A 21744-nucleotide genomic window follows, 5' to 3' on the forward strand; every position below is an offset into this window, starting at 1 on the left:
GAAGTATGAACTAAGATCTGCAGCTAAAGACTTCAGACAGACATTTCTGTGCAGCTGTGCCAATTTGTTTTAGAACTATTACAATTTTAAACACAGTTCAGCTGAGTCCAAGCATGGAAAGTTCAAATATCACATGAAAGCTTTTCCCTGGAACACTGTGAGTAAAAGATGACTCCAGATTATAATGCTACACTCTACCCCACCTTGCAGAGTTAGTTTTTGCTAATGGTAGCACGCAACCAGAACTGATACAAGTTTTGTTACTGACTGCTGTGGCCACAGGGTAACTGCACACATACAAATGCAAACTGCATATAGACACACAGCTGTTATACTGCCGATAAAGACGATTCCAAATACGCATGTATTTTTTACCTTGTGGTTGAGGATTTCTCCATAAGAAGCCCCTCATCTGGTTATGATATGGAGGAACAAAAGAACTTCTGTGTGTTTGTTGGAACCTGGGATTAAATTCTCTTTGTTGTGTTCCTGAAAAACAGTATTTCCTAAGCAACTCTGACTGTATATAAGATTAAATGAAGAAAAAGAGAGACGCCATATTCTTTTTTGGGAAACAACATTTCTTAGTTTTATGCCAAAATACTTCTGCACAATTATGATTTTTTCCACACTAAAGTCAGCCTAATAAGCATGGTTCTTCTCCTCATTTCCATCTATGCACATCATGATTACAAGCTGTTAACAAGAGTATTTAGAAACCAGATCAAAATTTTATGACACAGATTTGGAGACTGCAGTCATTAAAACAAAACAGAAATCTCTGTTCAAATTGGAATCACTAATCATAATTAAAATGTACAGCTCTCAAGCAACAGCAGATGCTAACAAGGTCTGGTGTCATAAATCACCAACAGATACCCTTAGTTTTGAATGTCCAGCACCAATACGGTGCAGTAACACATCAGAAGTTTTGCTGTCACATAATGCAAAGTACTGAAGTAGCAGAAAATAATTTCTGTCTCTTGTAATTTGCTCAAGGAATTTTGAAGGGGTATTTTTTTTATCCTCTCAGACATTATAACTGTGATCAAGTATTAAGCAGGTAATAATACCAGCATAAACACTGAGATTCAGTGTGAATTATTTCAAAGCCTCAAAAGCCTCAACTTTGAGGCTGATCTGTGAATGGTGCTGAAAACCTTTTAGATTTCTTTTTTCCCCCTGAAAGTCAGGGAGATCAGGTGGGAAAACCAATGTCTGTAGTAAACTGAGGCATAAAGTTGGGTCAAAAAAGCTCAAGGTCTTAGGCAAAAAAAGGCCATTCTCCAGGTTGCCCAAAAGCTTTCTTTTATTTTGAACTGTATCAACCAGTCCAATAAGGAGCACTCTCTCTTCAATGCCTCGCTCAGACCTTCAACTATCAATGTTAAAATAACTCCCCTGAGGGAAAGGAAGAAAAAAATCTCTGAGTCATCTAATTCCTCCAATAAAAATAACTTTAGTCACTGAGTAAATAGCAGTGATGTTTCTGTCGGTGAATGTATTTTATTTACTGCATATATCTCACTAACTATGCAGCTAGATGGAAATATACTTTTATCCAAACTTGGGTAATCAAATTCACATGAATTCCAAAAACCAGGAAATGTTTTCTTAGATGTCTCCTTTGGTTTCTTGGAGAAAGACTTACGATTTACTTAGCTTGATGGGCTGCCTATGTAAATGCTGCTGCTGTTGAAGGATAATAGACCTCATCAATATATTGACTTTATTGAAAAAATTAACGCAATGCCAACCTGTGATAAATCCGTCCCCTCTTGGTCTGCTCTGTATTGTTCTCTTCTTCGCTGTGCAAGCCTTGCAAATGAAAGACTTCAGATTGTGGAAGGGTGCATACAAAGACTCCTGCAGACAATAGGGTTAAAAAGCAATGACTGTTCTGCTTTTCTCTCTTCAGGCGTAGCACAAATCAACCGCATATACAACAAAAAAAAAGAATTTTCTTAGCCCACACTCATACATATATGAAGGTGGTAGATCTGGTTCGCATTTTTTTGGGAAGCAATGTTCAAAAATTTCATATTACAAGTGGATCCTAGGAGGGATGAGTAGGGGACAAAAGGAATGTTCTCCCCTTTCTCAGTGAAGTTTGGTTTTCTTCTCTGCTCACATCTGTAAATCACTTGCTTTTCCTATTCTATTACCTTGCACTTGTAGATATACTTAACTAGACTTCTCTCAGCAATACCTCAGGCAGAGATGGTTAAAGCCTCCAGATAAGGCCTGATGAAATCATGGAAAACACACCAGTGAAAATCAAAGTACCTTAATCTCATACATTAAAACAAAACTTAACATACAGTTAACAAAACTTAACAATACATCAGCCCCAACTCCTGACTGATGAAATATAATGAAGTCTAAAGAGAAATGGGGAATTAAATAGAAAAGTTTACCTTGTGGTGTGATGACAAGTTCTACTATAAAAGGACAAGCTGAAGCTATTTAAAGACACAATACTAAGAGATGTGGTATACCCTTAACTTTCACTGATTTCAGTGAGCTTTGAAGTATCAGATCTTAGAATCTATTTATTTTTTATTGATTTTTACTGGGCATATGGGTAATAGCACACATTAAAAAGAATTATGAAAAGACAGATTTTAGAGCAATAGCATAATTTGTGATTTTCATAAAACTGAACCAATTTTTACAGGATGACAATTCCTTTTTGTAACGACCAAGGTGGAGCATGAGCAGGAAGGAGGGGAGAAGATTACAGGATAAGGTAAAAATCCAATAGGTGGCAAGACTACAGCAACTAGAGAGGTTTCTTAAATTAGAGGCAGAATCTGAATCCCTGAACCCTCCCACGAACTTTCCTAGTACGTTTTTTAAGTTAACAAACCTCTTTATAGAACCTTAAGCAAAACTCACAGATATTTCTTTTTTTCACACAAATGAGTACATTCTGTGAAGAACACTCACTAACTTTTCATTATATTCTTGGGAGAATAAATTCAGAATGTGTTGATGAAGGCTGGATGAAAGGCATGATCAGAAAAGGACAAAACATACCAGTTATGCTGACCCCATTAGGTAATTTGGTTTTAATTTAAAAAAATTGATCATGAACATACTCATTAGTAAGAAGCACAATAAAAAGGCTAATAAAGTGATAATATCATTGCCTCACTGCTTTATGAGACTATTATATCCAATTTTCTGTGTGGATAAACAAACTAATATGATTACCGTTATGAAAAACAGATAACTAGCATAATATGAGCTTAGCATATTTTTTAAAAAAAATCAAGATGCCTCTATTTTTGATTCTTATCAGAAGCTTTCCATTTTTTATCTTTAACAGCTGCTAGGCTACAAAGAGCTAAGCTACAGAAAAACTTGCCCACAAATATATCAACTGCATTTTATTTATACATTTTCTTCTTGTTGGTACAAGAATCTGTGGGAAGCAACCCTAAAATGTTCAAAATTTCCGGTATACATGTAAATATTTAACTGAGATGCCATTTCTACTGTAATTTTCATAAAGCTATTAACTGTATTTAAGCCCATCATAATCAAAACAATGCTGATTCTGAGATGTCCTGAACTCCCTCAAGTAACGTAACCGTCCAGATCATAGAGAAGGGACCTTAGGAGTTAGGAGACAAGCATCAAACACCAAAAGGAGTAACTTTTTCCTGTTACTTACCTTTTCTATGACAAAACATCCCATCTAGAATAACCTTTTTTTTTCTGAATACAGTGCTGTTGCAGTTATCAGATTAGATTTATGGTGCTCAAGGGTAGGTTGTTAACAAAGAAGCGCTGAAAGATCTTGGCTTCCAGTGGTACATTAAGCTCTGCCAGGAACTAAGTACCAGTTTTATTTATTAAAGTTGAACTTATAATAATAGGAAAAACCAATCACATATGCTTGTTGCCTTGCCAGTGTCCCCAGCTAAACTGGCATCTCTTGGCAATTCTCCCCAAAACAGATTCTTGCCTTAAACTGATAAGCTGGAAAGTTATATGTACCATAAAAACATACCTAAAAAAGAAAAAGATATTTAATCTACTCTAAAAGTTCACAGGGACTAGACTATTTTTCCCCACAACAGAACAGTTTATCTGAGGTTCGGTTAAACTAGAGTATCAGGATTTTAAAAACCCTAACCTAGATATTTTAGTTGATCAAGCAAATTTCCAACTCTGTTCTAGGGATCTAAGCATCTTTCAAGACAGGTTAAAATATAACTTTAACTTGACCACTTCAAGATTTTCAAATGTTAGCTAAAACATACTACCTAACATGTTTAAAAATACTTCTCAGCCAATACAAATTTTGTACAGATTTAGATACATATTGCAAAAGTTATTCATTAACCTGAATTCTACACAAATGGAAAATAAGTATCAGTTTCACATAGATTTGTATAGTTTATTTTGTTCCATTTATTTTTTAGACACTATTGTTCTGCAAAAGTCCTACATGAAAAACTGGATGAACCACTGGCCCAATGCAAAAATCTACTGAAATCAATGGAGCAATTAACGGGAACCACAGGATTTGGATAGAGGCTATAGTCCTAATCATATGATTGATTCCATATGGAAAGGATTATCATCCTTTTCTATGCTGAAAACACATACATTCCACCCACCCACAAGCGTTCCACTCATCACTCCAGATCAGGACAGTATGTAATTGGACACAAAATTAGAAAAGAAAACTAATTATACAACAACTGATATTGAATGCATGAGATTAAAATCATTCAAACCCAAACCCTTTTTTCTCTGTAATCAATTCTATTTATTTTAACCTCAAGTGATATATGTAGCAGCAGGTAAAAACATTTACCAAAAAGGTAAAATTTTCAAGAGTAATTAAACAATACAGGATTTTCAGTTCCACATTGAAAAAGAGACACATTAATTGAAGACCTTAAGAGCTATCTACATAGATGAGTATAGACCTATCCAAGCATCTCTTTACATATTCTGTGCTGGTGGGGCACGAGCCAGGTCTGGTCTGAGGCTTCACTGGTGCATTAGTAGAGCCTTGTACCCAGCCTAGCAGACGCTACCTCTGAGCCTGGACATGATGCCACCCAAGTACGCCAGATATGGCACATACCCAGCAAGACTCTGCTGATATCTCCCTGCCATTGCCTGGGCAGACATGTTTTAAGTCATACTGGTTTTTTGGTAACATAACATGCAAATTGTACAAATCCCCAGCTTCTTAAAAGTGGGACTGAGAGCTAAATAAATACTTAAAGGCACAGGAAGGTACTTGGTGAGATTCTAAAAAAATACCTACATATATGCCTTCCTCTGATTTCCTGTTCCTCTTTGAATTCACCAAACCTTCATCTCAAACTTCAGGTTCCTTAATACCTTTAAAACCATCATTCTTAAACACTTTAAAAATTACACCCAGTACGCTTATTTAAAGGCATTCTTAATATTTTGCCTAAAATCTTACAGGAAAAAGATCTCATTAATATCTTAGTACTAGAAAACCATTACAGGCATTTTCATTTTTTGAAACTGAACCATTTTGACACTTCTTTATATTATTTTCTGACTAGTGGAAACAAAATAAAAGGTAACATTATAGCTTCCTTCATGGTCTCAGTATTTCTACCTTTTTTTTGGTGGAGAGAATAAAAGAGGAATAAGGAAGAGAGGGAAAATACAAAGAAAGGGGACCAGTGTAAACATGAATATTAAAAAAACCCAACAAACATGGCCAGCTATATTTTATAAAGAATACAGAACTATCTAAGAAGATGCAATTACTCACATTGCCTTCCAAAAGCCCTTCCAAAGAGCAACCTCGGTGCGACTGCTGGTATTTTTCTTGAAAAAGTTTCCCATCAAACATTTCCCAAGGCATCAAATCATCCATCCTGAATGGAAAGCCACAGGCACTATTGGCCAAGAGCAAAGTTGTAAGGCCACGAACAAACACAGCACCAAGATGTACAGCTCTGGAGTCCACTTGCGGAAGCTGTTAAAATTAAAAAAAAAAAAAAAAAAAAAAAAAGTAGGCCTCACAAATCAGGGAATATAAGCAACCTTACCATCATATATAACCATGAGAACAACAGAGCAAATGATAAACAGTCCCAAAGCTGTGACAATGATGGTCCTCTATTGCACAGTAGGATTCATCAAAGGATTCTGTATTTGTCTTAATTCAATAAGTGAAAGAAGTGAAGTTCATTTAAACAAATACAGCATCTCACTCAAGTTTGTAATACAGATAAATTCAAAATGAAAATGTAAATACAAAACAAATGGCTGTTCTCCATAGTACTTCTCAAACATTAGCAGTCCCCTAGAAAAAAATGTTAGTGGAATGCAAAACATGAACTGGGAGTATAAAATGATGTGTACAGTGATCCATTGACCTTCCGCAGTTTGATCAACTGGGAAATGTTACAGCACTTAGAAACCATTTAAATTATAAGATTTGACAAAACAAAGTTTATTGTGCCCAGACCTTTATTTTAAACATTCTGAAATTTCCTCTGACTGTAGTCTGAAAGTCAAATTATTTCATTTCAACATAGATGTCTCCAGAAGAAATACCGGAATGGTATGACAACATCCAGAAAATGCAAAATGAGAAACTCAACAAGACAATTAAAACTTATGGCCAAAATAAACTTGATGGGTGAATTTAACATCCTGCTGTGGCAGAACATAGCAAACTATAAAAGCCTTGAATCCAATATGGGAAAAACTGTGATTTTAAGTATTGTGTAAACAGTACAAAGCTCCTCAGTGGGGAATGCCTCTTCCACAGTCTGTACTGAAGCAGTCTGTCAGGATCAGGTGGGATTCATAACAATGCAGCCATCAGCACTGTAACCCATGGCAGCTGCTGTACCCTTACAGTAGTTTTCCCTACAGTCTAAGTTATACCAGGAATGGAACTTCACCTGAAATAGTCCAGAACAGAAAGGACAAATATGTGGCTCAAATTTGTCTTAGCCCTAGCTCCTGAAGAGCTGTAAATTTTTTGTTTGAAATGCAATGGAAGGGGTTGGCCCATTATTACTATATGTACAATAATAACATGTTACATCTTGAGAGATCCCCAAAAGACTTAAAGGTATGAACATACACCATTAGTGTCCTATTTTAAAAAATGACAAGTAGCAGCAGACAACAAGAAATGTTGTACTAATGGATCAGAACTTTTACCCCCATAAGGTCCACATAACAAAATCAGGAACCCTTTGCTAGCAACACGGATCTACAAAACTTCTTCCAAAAGAGAAAAACCACAATAAATAATTTCGACAATATTGCTAGAACCTGGTCAAGGACTTAGGTTTTCTGTATTATTATGCAATGAGATGAAGTCTGTTGTACAATTTAACTACATGAAAATGGCTTCCGTGATAGGGTTCCCCCTAACCAGAGGCAAGGGGCAGTAGGGTTCTGTGAAGCCGACTTGAAGATATGAGGTGTACCTCTACTGGCTGTTTTTTCTACAGTGTAAAAGCAAAAGAGGACCTCGAGATGCTGATGCAGGCAAAAAATATGAGGCAGGGTGGGCCAGAGCCCTCTTTGACGACATTCTTCTGCCTCTAGTGATTCCTGGAAAGGCATCAAGCTGGCCACCAGGGCACTGACCCAACATGACATTCAGTATTTTAAATTCACCCCCCAGTTCAGATAACTGAAGACAATCACTGACCTCCAGAAAAATGCAGAAAACACAAGTCAATTTGAGCAGTCATTTAGAAAATGAAAGGCCCATCCTTTTCTGACTGTGACACTCATGCTTGAGTAAGGGAGACCTCTTTCTTCCCTCCCTTTAAAATAAACGTATTTTCAGTATGGGATCAAGCTATTTAGTTATTGTCTCCAGATGTAAGCTATCATTTTGCCAGCTGAGACTAGTAACTACAAGCACACTCATAACTCTTGCTCTGGCAAGTAAAGCAGGTTTTTGCAAACCACTGAACAATGCTGAAAGGTACTTGAAAGAGGAATGTGGTTTAAGTAAACCAGTATTATTTGTAATAAAGTAGAGTGTAAGACTGCACACAGCCCGTTATCATGTTTCGTGTATCGCACTAACCAGATTGTTTCTGATCACCTGATCAAATCTCAAGACCTGCTAAGGAAATGAGTCCACATCATCAAAAGTTTTACGACGAAATCTGCTTGGTTTGTGATCACAAAGAAAGACTTTTTGAGCAGAAGAGTAAGAACTGCTGGGAATATTCAGAACTCCTTTTTTTAATAAACTAATCCAGCTAGGGAATTCCTTCATAATTTATACACCCTGGTCTCTTTCTCAATGCAACAATAAATTGAACTTTAAATAACTTCAATAAAATACTTTAGAACACTTTGACAAGCACTAAATGTAGGTAAAGTTTTGCTCTTAAAGGTGTAAGGAAAATGGATGTGTCAAGCTACAATTAGCAGTAGAGTCCAAGAGTGACAGTAGCACACCAACCAGCTGAATCCAACTTGGTCAAATTTATATGAATGTGATTTATACCATCAATAGTCTCTTTATTATAGATCAACACAAATTCCCTGTCATACAAATCAGTATTTTCTGTCACTGAACTATCAGTAAGTACTGATAATGTCAAAAGATTTAATTGCTGAAAACAAACTTCCATTAAGAATAATGAAAACAAGTACTTAACCTGCTGAAAAGAAAACAGTAAATGCTGGCATCTGCAGCAAGCAATTTCCATCTTCTAATTTAATGGCTGTGTACCTTATGACTATTAATTCATACCTTTTTGTCATTTATTGACAAAACTGCTTTTACTGTCCTTTTTAATCCCACTGGTACCAAGGATGTAAAACAGCTGTTAGAACAGATTACTAATACTATTGTGGAAGCTGGATGCCATCTGGGACATAAATCTTAAAATAAAGCTTTTATATCTTTATTTTATTTTGAAAACTCTAAGCATATACCCCAACACGAATATGTGATTTTCTTCAGTGACGTTATTCAAGTTAGTGCAAAACAAATGCATACGTATTTGCAGAAAAAGTGTCTAAATGAGAATTTGAAAAATTTTGCTTTTGATGGTGACGCACAAAACAGTAAAATACAGAAGAGGACCTTGAGTGCTGTCTCAATCTGGAGATCAGTGCAGTACTGTCACTAATGGTAATTGTTACTTACTGCCTAAGTGAGCATGAAGTCTGAGCCACCAATACAACCCTAGTTGTGCTCTTTTCAACTCCACTGGACACATACTGGTTAAAAAGATAAAATAATATTGCTGGTGACAGGTTTCACAGGTAGAAGACTTCACTGACTAGGGATATCAATCCAGAACTTTCCTAAAACACTGAAGTATCGGGGGTGGATATCAGGTCAGGCTTGTTTTTTTAATGGAAATCAATATCAGCAAGACCAAGACAAGAACTATTAACAGTGATTTCTTTTCCATGTCCGGCATTGAAAAACAAGGAAAATGAAAGCACAGTGAGTCTGTAACAATAAGCCTGTGCACATGGCAAACCACAGACTTGCTTTGCCATGGGAATGCTCACAACTGCTTGGTGCCTGCAATGCAAAGACATCACGGCGAGGAGAAGTGGAAAATTCCAAAAGAAAAGACGGCTTGCTTCCAGGGCATTTCACCCTAGAGATTACTTCTTATTGGAAATTGTGTCTGTTCTTTTTACTATTTTTATAAACTCAGGACCCCAGTGAATCATGTGAGATACACCCCTGTGATCTCGCTGCTGCTACTTCTACCACCAGCTGATGACATTTGTGTGCGAGAGACGGGGAGTGCGTGAGAACTGCTCCTCCTGCATCAGCTGCCTGCCCTGTGCCCCTGCTGCTGCTCCTACCAACAAGCAGCTCCCCACCCTCTCAGGGTCTGGGGGAAAAGATTACTTTTCCTATTTGCCAACATTAACTGAGGACTGAGAACAGAACTGAACGCCCACGGTCCTCTGGTATCATTGCAGCAGAGGTTACTGATATTGTGCTTAGAAGGCCTGAGCTAAACTGGGTAAGCCCACTTGAAAAGAGCGAGAGAAGTGCTATAGCACCCACATCACTAATGAATAATGTTTTTTCTAACAATTTGGGAAATGTCTTTGCTAGAAGAGCCGTCATCATAGACTCATCTCATATCACGCCTTTTTCTGCTCTACAAACACAGGGCTATAGCCTGTGGACCACAAGTTCAGGCTGATCTCTGTGCTTGTGTGCATCCTCGCTAACCACACAAAGAGGCTTTGCAAGAAGGCAAGCGTTTGCTCACAGGAGCGGTTTGCAAATCTTACACCCAGAGACTGTACATCCTGCTGAAGAGTTTTTACTTACAGGAAGAAAAATACATGGATCTTGTATATGAAACACAAATTTCCAGTTCAAATTACATCTAATTAAATAATAATTAAAAAATAATCAGGATCTAAAAGTACCTTTATGTTTTAAGGAAATACTACTAGTCCTCTGAGGCTTCTTTGTGGATTCACAAGTGATTTTTTGATAGAGGTGTAAACTTTATCCTATACACTTTGAAAGCTGCACAAGCTATTTTCAGGAACATACTAAAAAAACCCCACAACTCCGTCATCCTTTTAATAGAATTTGAACCCTCTAAACTCCATAGAAAACAAATAGGTTCTACCGCACTTGAAATGTGAGGGCAAGTATCTGAACATGCCAGATGTCAGCAGACAGAAATGAATGCCAGAAGTGTACCCACCGGCAAAGCACGTCACTGTCTTCATTTGTAGAAACCAAGGAGAAAGCTAAAGATATGATAATAATTTTACAATTCTTTACTTGTGCTACTTAACACGTCATCTGTATCTCAATGCACTAAATACTACATTTCATTTAAGAACTGGTTCCTTTAGTAGGATTTTCAACATTCTGGGGATGCACTTTTTCAATGCAAAAAAATGGTATTAATAATTGTTATTCAGGTTAAAGTTGTTCTTATGCATTTCATTTTTTTCCCTAATCTGCTGCCTTCTTCCTGTGGTTGAGCTGAATCCAGAATATATGGCATGGCTAACATTTTGAAATATAAATTTAAAAAGAAATAACTTGAAAATTATATAAGGCATTTTTCCCTCCCCTCCCCCCTTCTCCACCCCACCCACCCTCAAAAGAGCATACTTGTTTCTGTTATGAAAACACAACACTCAAGTACAGTTTAGTATTTGCTAATTCCTAGTTAAAATTAATCAATTGCAGAACACCAATTAAAAATCAATTAAATTTGACCCAAGCAATAAACTGCTGGAATTCAAGTGATGGTGATCAAAATCTGAGTACTTTCCTAGTTTAACCGGTTCTTTTTAGATCCATTTGAACTCAGTCAGTATATTATCCGTATACTACTTCTTACATTACCTCCCCCAAACCCACCTGTATCCTTAAATGATCAAATATTTAACCACAGGCAATTTATGCTTGAGCAATAAAGGCAGCAGGTAGATCCTATCTCAGGAAATTGTCATTAAAACAGTAAGGCTTAGCTTTGCCTAGGAGAGGCAAGGCACATTGTGTTCCAAATACGTAAACTGTCAACTGATGACAACTTCACTGAAGTTAAATTCTCTGCAATGGAAAGTATCACGAAACAACTTATTTCGATCAAAAGACAGAGTGCTTTCCTGAATTTCAGATCTTCCTGCCTCCAGCCATTAGTAGAAATTCCCAGTGTGAGTTGTCAAAAGACACTAAAACCTCTGTGCACTGGAGTTTTATGCTCTGTTCTTGAGCAAAGATGTCCTAAACTGGTGCAATGGTTGTGAATTTAAGGAGCGTTATCCTACAGAGACGGCTGGTGAAACAGTAAGTTTACTTGCCATCCGTCAGCTTTAAGCAATAGGCTGCTGGAACGTAGTACATCACCGGTTTCCTTGACCTGTCAAATTGAGCAGGGAGAGGAGCAGCAGTATTTTGAAAACATGACAAAGGTTTATTCTGATAAAAGATTACGGCTTAAATTAAGCTCTTCCTGCTTAAACAAGGCGTGTGCAAAGAAAAATGGGGATTGAAAAGAGATCCTATGAGGGCATCTGCTGCAACAGAAACTAGAAAAACCAGTTTTTAAACACTTCTAGGGCTTTGCAGTAAATATTTAGCAGTAAACAACCCAATTGTTTAGTGTTTATATGTTGAGAAAAGTTTATTTACTGGGTTTTATCAGAAGTTTGATGTAAAACGATACCTCTGTGGAACAACACTGTTATTTACATTAAGCTGAAACCTCCAGTGAAGTCAACCTAAAAAAAGGTTCAAAATTGCTTTTACCTTCAAGCACCCTACAAAATAATACCACAAAAGTACTACTGCTAACCAATCTGCAATCAGATCAAAATCTCCTGCAGTTCCAAATAGATTGCTTCTTATTTCTTGTTTAATTTTCAAAAATATTGGCCTTTATCAGAGCTCTTAGCCATACCTACAACAAAACTCAGCATAAATGACATTTCTGTGATGATGAATATCACCGGTTAAAAAGTTTCGCCCCTTCAGCTTATTCGTACATGGCTATGTAATAGACAGCGCACTAGCACCTACAAAAAAGATTAAAATAACATTACTTTTCTTATTTTAGCCACATCTGTTTGACTCAGATCTAAAAGATTACTGGGCTAATGGCAGTCCATAATACATGTGACATTTACAGAACATTCACATAAATTTTGAGTTATAGTCATCAGGCTAACCATCTGAGTGTAGCCCAGCCAGCGGCCTCATCCTTTCTATTAAAGTGAATCGATTCATTAGGATTTTAATTCTTACTGTCTTAAATACGTGCTTGTGTTTTTGGTGACATACTTATCTTTGAACCTCCACACCTTTCCCTCATGTAGGATTTATTTGGTAGCAATATATATTTTATTTGTTTGTGACTCTGAAAACTCTTATGACCACATTTTTTACCCTTTTTTTTGTTTTCATATATTAGTTAAATGTTGTGGAATTTTGAGAAGGGGAAGTATTGGTAGCTCCATCTGTCTTGCAACTAATAAAGTTTGGCCCTGCTGGGGAACAAAATGCTGACAGACTCTTGGTACATCCGCAGCAGGAACTGATGGGCTCCTCTATGTGCTATGTCACTGGCATCTGAAATGGTTCACTAATTATTTGAAATTTTTTCCCATGCCTGTAGCAATGTCTCCCTCTCACATGGATGCCCTAATAATGTGATGTCACATTAAAGCATCCTCCTGTTGGGCAATTTAGAGAGGCTTCCCCTTCTCCCCAGCTGTCCATTTAAAGCAATCAGCAGTAATTTATTTCTCTCAGAGACTCCTACATCTCTGTCAAATGTGGCTGAAATTAGCCAACATATTCAGAAGTTATTAGGGGACACAGAGAAAAAATTAAAGAGCATAACAAAAGGTCACCTCCCTCTCTTAGTTCCAGTAACTTTCCATTGTAAGCCTTCAAAGATCATACTTCTTCCACTCCCTTACTTTCTGACAGTCGCTATATATTTCTGTATTCTACTCCACACCGCCTAGCTCCTTTACCAAAATCTTTAAAATGAGGGGCTTCATTTGCCACTACCTGCATCTTGACCATACTCCTAAAGTCCTTATCCACACCTTACCCCAGCCTTTTCCCTTTGTTTAATCATAGGGACTGGTTCACGGAACAAAGTTTTTTGGAGTAAAAATTCTGCCACCAACACAACTCCTGGGCAGAGTGTGCTTGGCTGCCTTTGCTAACACAGTGTGTCCTTCCACAGCCACACATTATACTGGCAAAGGACAGCTGGTTTGGCATGCAGCTGCTCAGTGGGCTGCTGTCTGGTGGCCTATCTTGTGGACATTTTTTGCAGTGTACTGTGAAACCATTGCCGTGGATTAAGATATCATTGTGACTGCAAAGAAATTTTGATGGGTGGGAGTTCACTTCTAAAACTGTCCAAGGATTAATTAGCCAAGCTTAAAAATTAGTTTTGTTTTTTTTTCCTCCCCAGAGTCGGAGTAGATGTTTAAGATCTATTTAATTGTCCTAATGTATGGCCATTCCCTCTCTTAAACTGTTTTGAGTACATACTTTTTAGGGGCCCGATATATTTCCCACTGAAACCAACAGAAAGACCAGTGAACTTCAGCAGAATTAGATTAGGCAAAATTTAGTATGCCCGAAGCTCTGTAGCTTCCAGAAATATTATGACAACTGTTACTAATGTCATGTCTGGTATATGAGCTTTTAAAATAAAACTGTCATTGAACCAGTATGGTTAGTATAGAGAATTCCAGGAGAACAAATACTGTTTGCCAGTGCAATATAGGTTTTCTCTGGGGTTTTTTTGCCCTTTTTTTTTTTTTCTCCTCCTAGGGTTTCTTTGTATTGCAAAGCAGCTGCACAATAAGATTGTTGATACTACGGTTCACCTTTTGAAGTGATATGGTCCAAGGTAAACAGCCCTGGCTAAGGAATTTTCCAGGTGTTAAGTCCACAGGTTGAGGAAGAAAAGAACTGGTCTGCTTCTATTTCATGACAATCCCGAGGTCCAAGACAAATCAAACTACGAATCAATGCAGCAGTATCTCAGATGACCTATGAAAGGAACTGGCAACCTGCAGCCTGCGATCAGGTATGTTCGAGATACTAGGAACTGATTTGTAATTAAGCTGCAATAGGGTATTCACTTCCAGAGCACCTATTTCTTTTGGATGGAAAACTGCCATACACGGCTTGAAAGCTGCTACCTTTTGGCACAAGAACATCAACCCCATGCTGTAGTTTAGATGAACACATACAGTTAAATCAGAGAATCTTTGTTTGGTGCACACAGCTGTTGCATGAAGATGGTCTTCTGAGCTATTCAAGAACTGGCTACAAATAAAAGTTTTAAAGAAAGTAACATTACTTACGTGTAATAGTCTACATTTTCTTGTATCAGCACTATGTCAGAGCAAATTGAATACAAATAGGGAAACAGTTTATGTGAGAGTAACTTGGCCATTTTTAAAGGTGTACTTAACATGGAGAAGAATGCTCTGTAATAAGCCAAATGTTGGGATTTCAGCACTTCAGCCAGCATTGGAGTCTGCAGGCACTTTGCTGATGAAATAAGTGTTCACTGACATTCCAGCCTCAGGAACTGATCCACAGCCATTTTAAAACAAAAGGTACCTATTTTTTTTGGCACAAGGGTCTGTGCCAAAATAAACTTCCTGCAGAACCACTATGCTTTCAGCCTCTTATATTTGAAAAAATATTACTTGCCATTGTTGCTAGACTGAAGTATGCTCTCTGTTGTATTGAAGCCTCACTGTACAAATACAACATACAATTGTATAATTTTGCTAAAAAGTAAAAAACACTGAGCAGATTGAGGGATGTTTTTTTCAAAAGCGTATTGGCATAGGTCTGCTTTTATTAAATTCAGTAGTAAAGCTCTCATTCACTTTAGTAGGAACTTATGGAACTTCAGGCCTAGCATAGAAATATTTTCTGCCAAGATGTATTTCTGTATCCTATATGCAGAAAGTAAATAGAAAACTATTGCTAAATAGGAAACGATACTTAGGTATGCATTAACTGCTCTTGCTGAAACCAATACATACATAATTTCATATTTGTCAAGGAACTGAACGTCTCTTCTTTTAAATCTATCAGGGCAATATATAGCAGCCTAGCTGAATGTAATATACCTTTGTAGTTCCTGTGCATATACTTCCTACTAGTTCTGGTGAGACACTAGACACGCTGATTAGATTCCTAAACAATTAACTAAACCTCCCCCATATATCACTAATTTTGTTAACACACAATCACATTTACACATCTGGTGTTTACTGTCCCTGTGTGTTGTTTTCTCGCTTATAACACTGGGATAGAATTGTCTTAACGAGTGATGATGTCTTGAGGTACTGAGATATAACACTGGTATGGGATGTTAGAATGTACATGTATCAATTTTCTCTTAACACAGCTCCCTTTCTTTATAGAAAGCTCCTTTAACCACATGTCAGCACATGACGTTCAGTGGACATCAAATGAAATAATGCCAAAATAAAGGTGAAAGGGAGGAGAATATACTTGACATCAGTATTAGTGATAAGAATATATTAAAAATTCACATTTATACAGCACTTTTGACTAAAGAACTTGTATTATTGAGACTACTGGTTCATGAGTGTTACGACTAAGAACTAAAATATGAGAAAGAACTGAACAATTTGACCAAAGTCATAGAGGAAGCAACAGATAGGAACTGGGCACGGTCTTGACTTTTAACCCCTGGACAATGATAATGTCAATCAAGAATACACTTGAGAAGAAAGGGAACAAATCAGTTCTTGGTTAGCTTTGCTGTTTCTGGTATCTGCAAGATGAACATTTCAACTATTGTAATTCGAAAAATTCCACTACATCCTGCAAAGCACTGTAACCATATGCCTAAAGGCTTGTTTTATCTTCTTTCTCAATCCACCTATAAATGGCTCATTAGAGGCCATTTCAGAAAACATTTTTGCTTCTCCAAAGTTACACACAGCCATCTGCTTCTCCAGGGAAAGCCTAGACAGATGTGCAGCTTGCATTCCTGCTCAGGGGTGACAGGGGCAGGCAGGCAGGTGCAGGCAGCCCTGAGCAGATGACAGGCAGGTGCACACATGCCATCTCTTCCTGATGGCACGCTCCCTTCCTTCCCTGGCTCCAGCCCCTCCATGTCACCTGCCCTGTGGGTACACAGGTCAGCCCTTAAAGGCAATGGAGAGCAACCCCACCTACGCCACACAAACACACCTCCAACCCTCACGTACTGCCTGTCCCTTCTAACATACCATATGCAAGGAAGTGAAAACTATTTATCTCATTAGTAAACGTACACTTTGACCAACATCAGCTTAGCAGGAAAACGTCAGTTGATACCAGAAATTATTATTTTCCCTCTCTAATAACTTATCACTGACTTTTTCAAAGCTATCAATTTGCTTAATGTTTTGGGAGAGGTTTATTACTGTCACTACCAATAACTACATTTCACCTTCTGCAGTATTATGGAGCATGGATTAAAAATTAACAGTAATTTTGTTATCTGAAATTCCAGAGTGTCTTTTACCTTAAACATCGTGAAAAATTCTTTATGCTATATGAAGTCTAAAAGGAATTTATAACTGAAACATTGGTGCTGTTTCCTTGCTGTTGAAACCTTGCTAATAATGAGCTACATGGCAGTAAAGGGGAAAACTCACAGAAAAGCAGAGCAAACTCATACAGTTATGGAGAAAAATGCAAGATCATCTTCCACAAAAAAAGAATATGAATCCTCTGGTTTAAGGCCCTTGCTCAAAATCTTGCTTAAGATTTTCTCCATAAGCAAACTGTGCCCAATGAAATGAATGCATTTTTCTCAGAAGGTAGAAGAGCTGATCTAGTCGTGCTGGGGTTTGTATTTTTGCCAGTGACACATAACAGAATGCACGGTTATGTGAATTCTGATATGTGAGCTGATGCCAATGTAAAAAACGTTCAGGGAAACAGACTCGAATAATATTAATAAATATACCCAATTTGATAAAGAAGAAAATGGGGGAGAGCGAGGCAGAAGAGCAATCTCGTCTGGAAGTTGAATATGTTAGCCTAAGAAAGTCTTTTTTATATATTTATGAACCAACAGCAGCAAGGAAAGATAGAGCCAGCTGTCCATGCAGCAGGACCAAGAAAACTCAAATTTCTTCAGAACTTCAGAAGGTTATTATGAAAATAGCAACAGATTTAGAGATGGGACTTCAAAAAAAATACTGTAAACAGTGACTAACTTCAGCTCCAGAGATATAATTGTATTTGCAATGCTTGATCCATGCAAATGCAATACTTTACTTTCAGTAACACAATGGGGGAGCCATACCCACCACTTCAAAGTCATCAGAGAAACTAAATAGATGCTGCGATACTGAACTAGGCATGGAGGCCTGGGAGGCCAAAACACAGTTATTAAGAGACAAGCAGAGTATGGAAGCCTGAATACATTCAGCCTTAATGCACAGATTTAATATAAGCAGGTTCATTTGATGCAACTTCCTCTTGATTAATCATGTAATTTTTTTTTAATGTTTTAAACCAGAAGTAATTTAGCTGCTGGAGGACTTTAACTGTTTCTATTTGGATTAGTTCATTTAAGACTATCTTGAGGAAATGACAGGAAAGTTATATTTCTGAGGTTGAACAGGGACTAAACCAATCTCATCTTGCAATCACATCTCTTACTGCTGACTTTTGTTCCAGATTAGCCCAGAACACTGGGAAAACCTGAAGACTGTGGATGAGAGAATGGGCTGGGAAGCAAAGCCAAGATCAGTAACCCATCTCAAACCCCCACATTCCCCATTCCCTGCCAGTTACAATCTCACCTATCATTTTAAAACCACTTTTGACAGATGCAAATTTTGAGGGAATATAAAACCCTGATTCAGTAAAGCATTTGGGAATACACTCAAATTCCGCTTTAGTTAGTATCAATGTACATCACAGAAGCAGGTCCCAAGTATGTAAGAGAAGTTTATCTTTGAGATCTTTACAATATTCTTACTTGTATTTTATGTTTTCCTCAATCCAATTAGACTTCAAGCTAATATTTACTAGGAAACAGTCACACAGGCACAATAAGCATACACCCCCTGGGAGAGAAAGGATTTTTTTTTAAACAATTATATTTTGAAAAACATAGAGAGCTCATAAAGCCTGTTCGGAGTCTGTCTGAAAAGCATCATATCTAATGGTGTTGACAAACGTATCTAGGCTTGCCAAATAGGTCAGAAGATTGAAATTCTGGAATGTTCAGAATCTGGATATTATTTATGCTTTTCTGTCTGCATGGCAAGGGAGAAAAAATACTGAGTTTAAAAATACAGAATAGATTTAGCAACATCCTTCTGAAAGTTGCGAGACCCTAACCAAGATACCTACACACTAAAACATATCGTGTTTTTGCATGCATGAAGCTATCTATCCCTCAGGAAAATATTCAGAGAAAAATATCTTGTGTAATATTGGTATAATACTATTACCAAGCTAATTCTGCTTCTATGACTCTGTGACTCTTCAATGACAATGGAAAACATTCAAAGGTTCCATGCAACTACAATTCTTGCTAAAGCTACTTCTGCCTGCCAAACTAGTTAACTAGTTTGGTGAATATTTTTTTATTATTCCAAAAGCTAATTAAGTAATACTTAATATGCATTTTGTGGAAGTTCATTTGCAATCAAATTGCAAAGACTCTCTGGAGCTTATCATTTAAGATCTAAAATGACTGTGCTCATTTCATATCAGTAATACTTTTTAAGTAACTGGATGCACTTGAAAAATTGAAGGAATACAATTCAGCGCTTGACTTTCTTACACCTCATACACAGTCAAACTCTTCCTTTTACAAGTGGCACAAAAGATATAATTATTTCAAAGCAGGTATTCTGGCATAACTGGATATTTTATGGCAAAGCTATAAAGAGCTTGCAAATGCCGTGAATTCCAGCAGTAGGTGATGTGTATGTCCAGCCATGCATCTGCTACAAACTTTGAGTTCATATTTTCTGACATACATTTCACTTTTAAAAGCATTTAACAGGATCCAAATTTCATCTACCATTTTCCAGGTGTATTTCCTCTTTAACCAAATTTTTCTATCTCATCTTTGGCTACAATGTTCGAAAAAGATATGATTCACAACTTTACACCTCAAATAAATACAAATTTTTCATATATTCACACACTTAGAAAAATCTTAGAAGAGGTATATTTCTGTTTATAATTCACTACGGCCTCTCCTGTTTGGACAGCATTTTACATGCATTACAGGTGAAAGATGATCTATAATTGCAATTGTAAACAACAGAGGCCAGGACAACATAAGAAACAAGACTGCAAGCATGACTGCTGGTGCCTCTTTCTCTACAATGGCCTCAAAGTTAGACTGATGGCTCTCCGGGCTTTTTGCCAAAACCACACACCAGATTAAAATAGAAAGAAGGGAAACAGGCAACCTGGGGTCCAAAATTTAATTCTGACCTTATGTATAAGTTCTATGGGAGGTTTGGGCAAAGCAGAATGTTAATCTACCATATAAGGGGGGGGCAAAAGGAAACTAGAAAAAAAACTTATAGGGGAAAAAAAAAAGCCCAATGTATAAAATCTCTTCTCTATCGTGTGCACATTTTGGTATTTTGAAACCTACGGTCTTGAAAAATAATCAAATCTTCATGTATAAACATTATGTTATTCTCAGAAAGTAACTACTTAATGTGCATTTAAGTTATATGTCCACAGCCCGTTTTCTTTCAGCATGAGACAAACTATATTTTTTATGGATTTAATCCACTTTATTCAAACCATGGACGTTTCTGTTTCATAAATTTGCAGGTTTATGGATCATTAACTATGAAATATGGATAGCATATCAGAAAGCAGATTTGAAAGTGAAGGCTGAAAAGAACTCTTCATCCTATGAGAAGAGCAGGCTCTATTTCCATTTTCTCTCATACTTCACAGTGGAAGTTAAGTTTTCTTCTGATAAAACACATTTGCTAATTGACTCTCTTGCAGAAACAGAGCAATTTATTTTTTTAATCAAATCAGTGTTCTTCACAGAACTGTTTACAAGGAGTAAACACTTCTACATTTAAAATAACAATACGGTGTTAAGTCCAAAATTGCAAATGACCATTTTCATAAAATTTGGCAGACGCTACAGTTAACATAACTTCCTTGAAAGCTCTGTTATTAAATTATTTCTGGGGATCATGTTTGACTTCTCAGTAGAGAAGAAAAAGTTAAACTCTGTTCCTCTGTTTTCCTACTATAAAACCCATATATTAATTAGCTACATACTAGTGTAATTCATTGCACTTGGATTCTCCACTGATTTAAAATACAAATACCTAGAAAATTAAGCTATTAAATATCTATTGATAACCTACTTACTACCTATTAAAATAACTTAACATCATAACTCAATTTTGTAAAACTATTAAATTAACACAGTAATGAGTAAAACCAGTTTAAACTATTTGAAATGGAATCTTGAAAATAAGATACTTGAATTAAAATGCTCAGTATGTTTGCTTTATTGATCGTTATTTTTAGAATATTCATATAAGATATTCTATTAGTTCAGTCCCCTGCCCTTACAAGAGAAAATTCACAGGACATTAAGTTCATCCACACACCCCATTTCATAAGCACAGAAACGAAAAACAGACCATTTTACGCACTTCCTGTGAAGAAAGATTAACCTCATATGAATCTTCAAATTGATCCTGGTGCTACCAAAAAATTACAGGTGGCTTATATATGAAGAAAAAAAAAAGTACTTCTATGGCAATTAATACAACATAACATCCTCTCTTGATATAGCTTGACCAGTCAGAGATACACAACAAACTGAGAAACAGCAGCTATTTGCCACTGGGAGATCCAAGTCATTAAAACAGAGGAAGGGAGGTTAACTGGAAGGTAAGAAGGGAAAATTGTGGAACTCACCTATTCACAACCTCAGAAGGGAAAGAGGCCAAAATCTTTCCTCGCTATTCTCTTCAGAGGGATTTATTCTGGCTCAAACTACTAACAAAGGCACTACCATGAATTTCAATAGAATAAGACAAGGAAGTGCTCTACAAAATAGGCTGGTACAAAAATTTCAACTGCATTATATGAATCTTTTTTTGGTTTTTAGCACAGCAGAAAGCATTATGTGTCAGCGTGTGAAGGGCTTACACAAGTGGCAGAGTGATGTAACTTTGGAAAGAACCTGCCAATAGCACACA

At 36.9% G+C, this 21744-nt stretch overlaps 1 protein-coding gene across 3 annotated transcripts in view; it reads right to left on the minus strand.

Moving 5' to 3' along the window:
- Positions 1–21744, minus strand: part of FAM120B (family with sequence similarity 120 member B) — a 52649-nt gene that overhangs the window by 5946 nt on the left and 24959 nt on the right. For all 3 annotated transcript variants that reach the window (XM_063329104.1, XM_063329103.1, XM_063329105.1), the window contains exons 7-9: positions 5780–5986; positions 1758–1866; positions 376–489 (exon numbers count right to left, since the gene is read on the minus strand). In XM_063329104.1, coding sequence (XP_063185174.1) covers positions 376–489; positions 1758–1866; positions 5780–5986 — 430 coding nt within the window. The remainder of the gene's footprint in view (positions 1–375; positions 490–1757; positions 1867–5779; positions 5987–21744) is intronic.

The sequence above is a fragment of the Chroicocephalus ridibundus genome, chromosome 3 (assembly GCF_963924245.1).
Source record: "Chroicocephalus ridibundus chromosome 3, bChrRid1.1, whole genome shotgun sequence".
Lineage (NCBI taxonomy): Eukaryota > Metazoa > Chordata > Aves > Charadriiformes > Laridae > Chroicocephalus > Chroicocephalus ridibundus.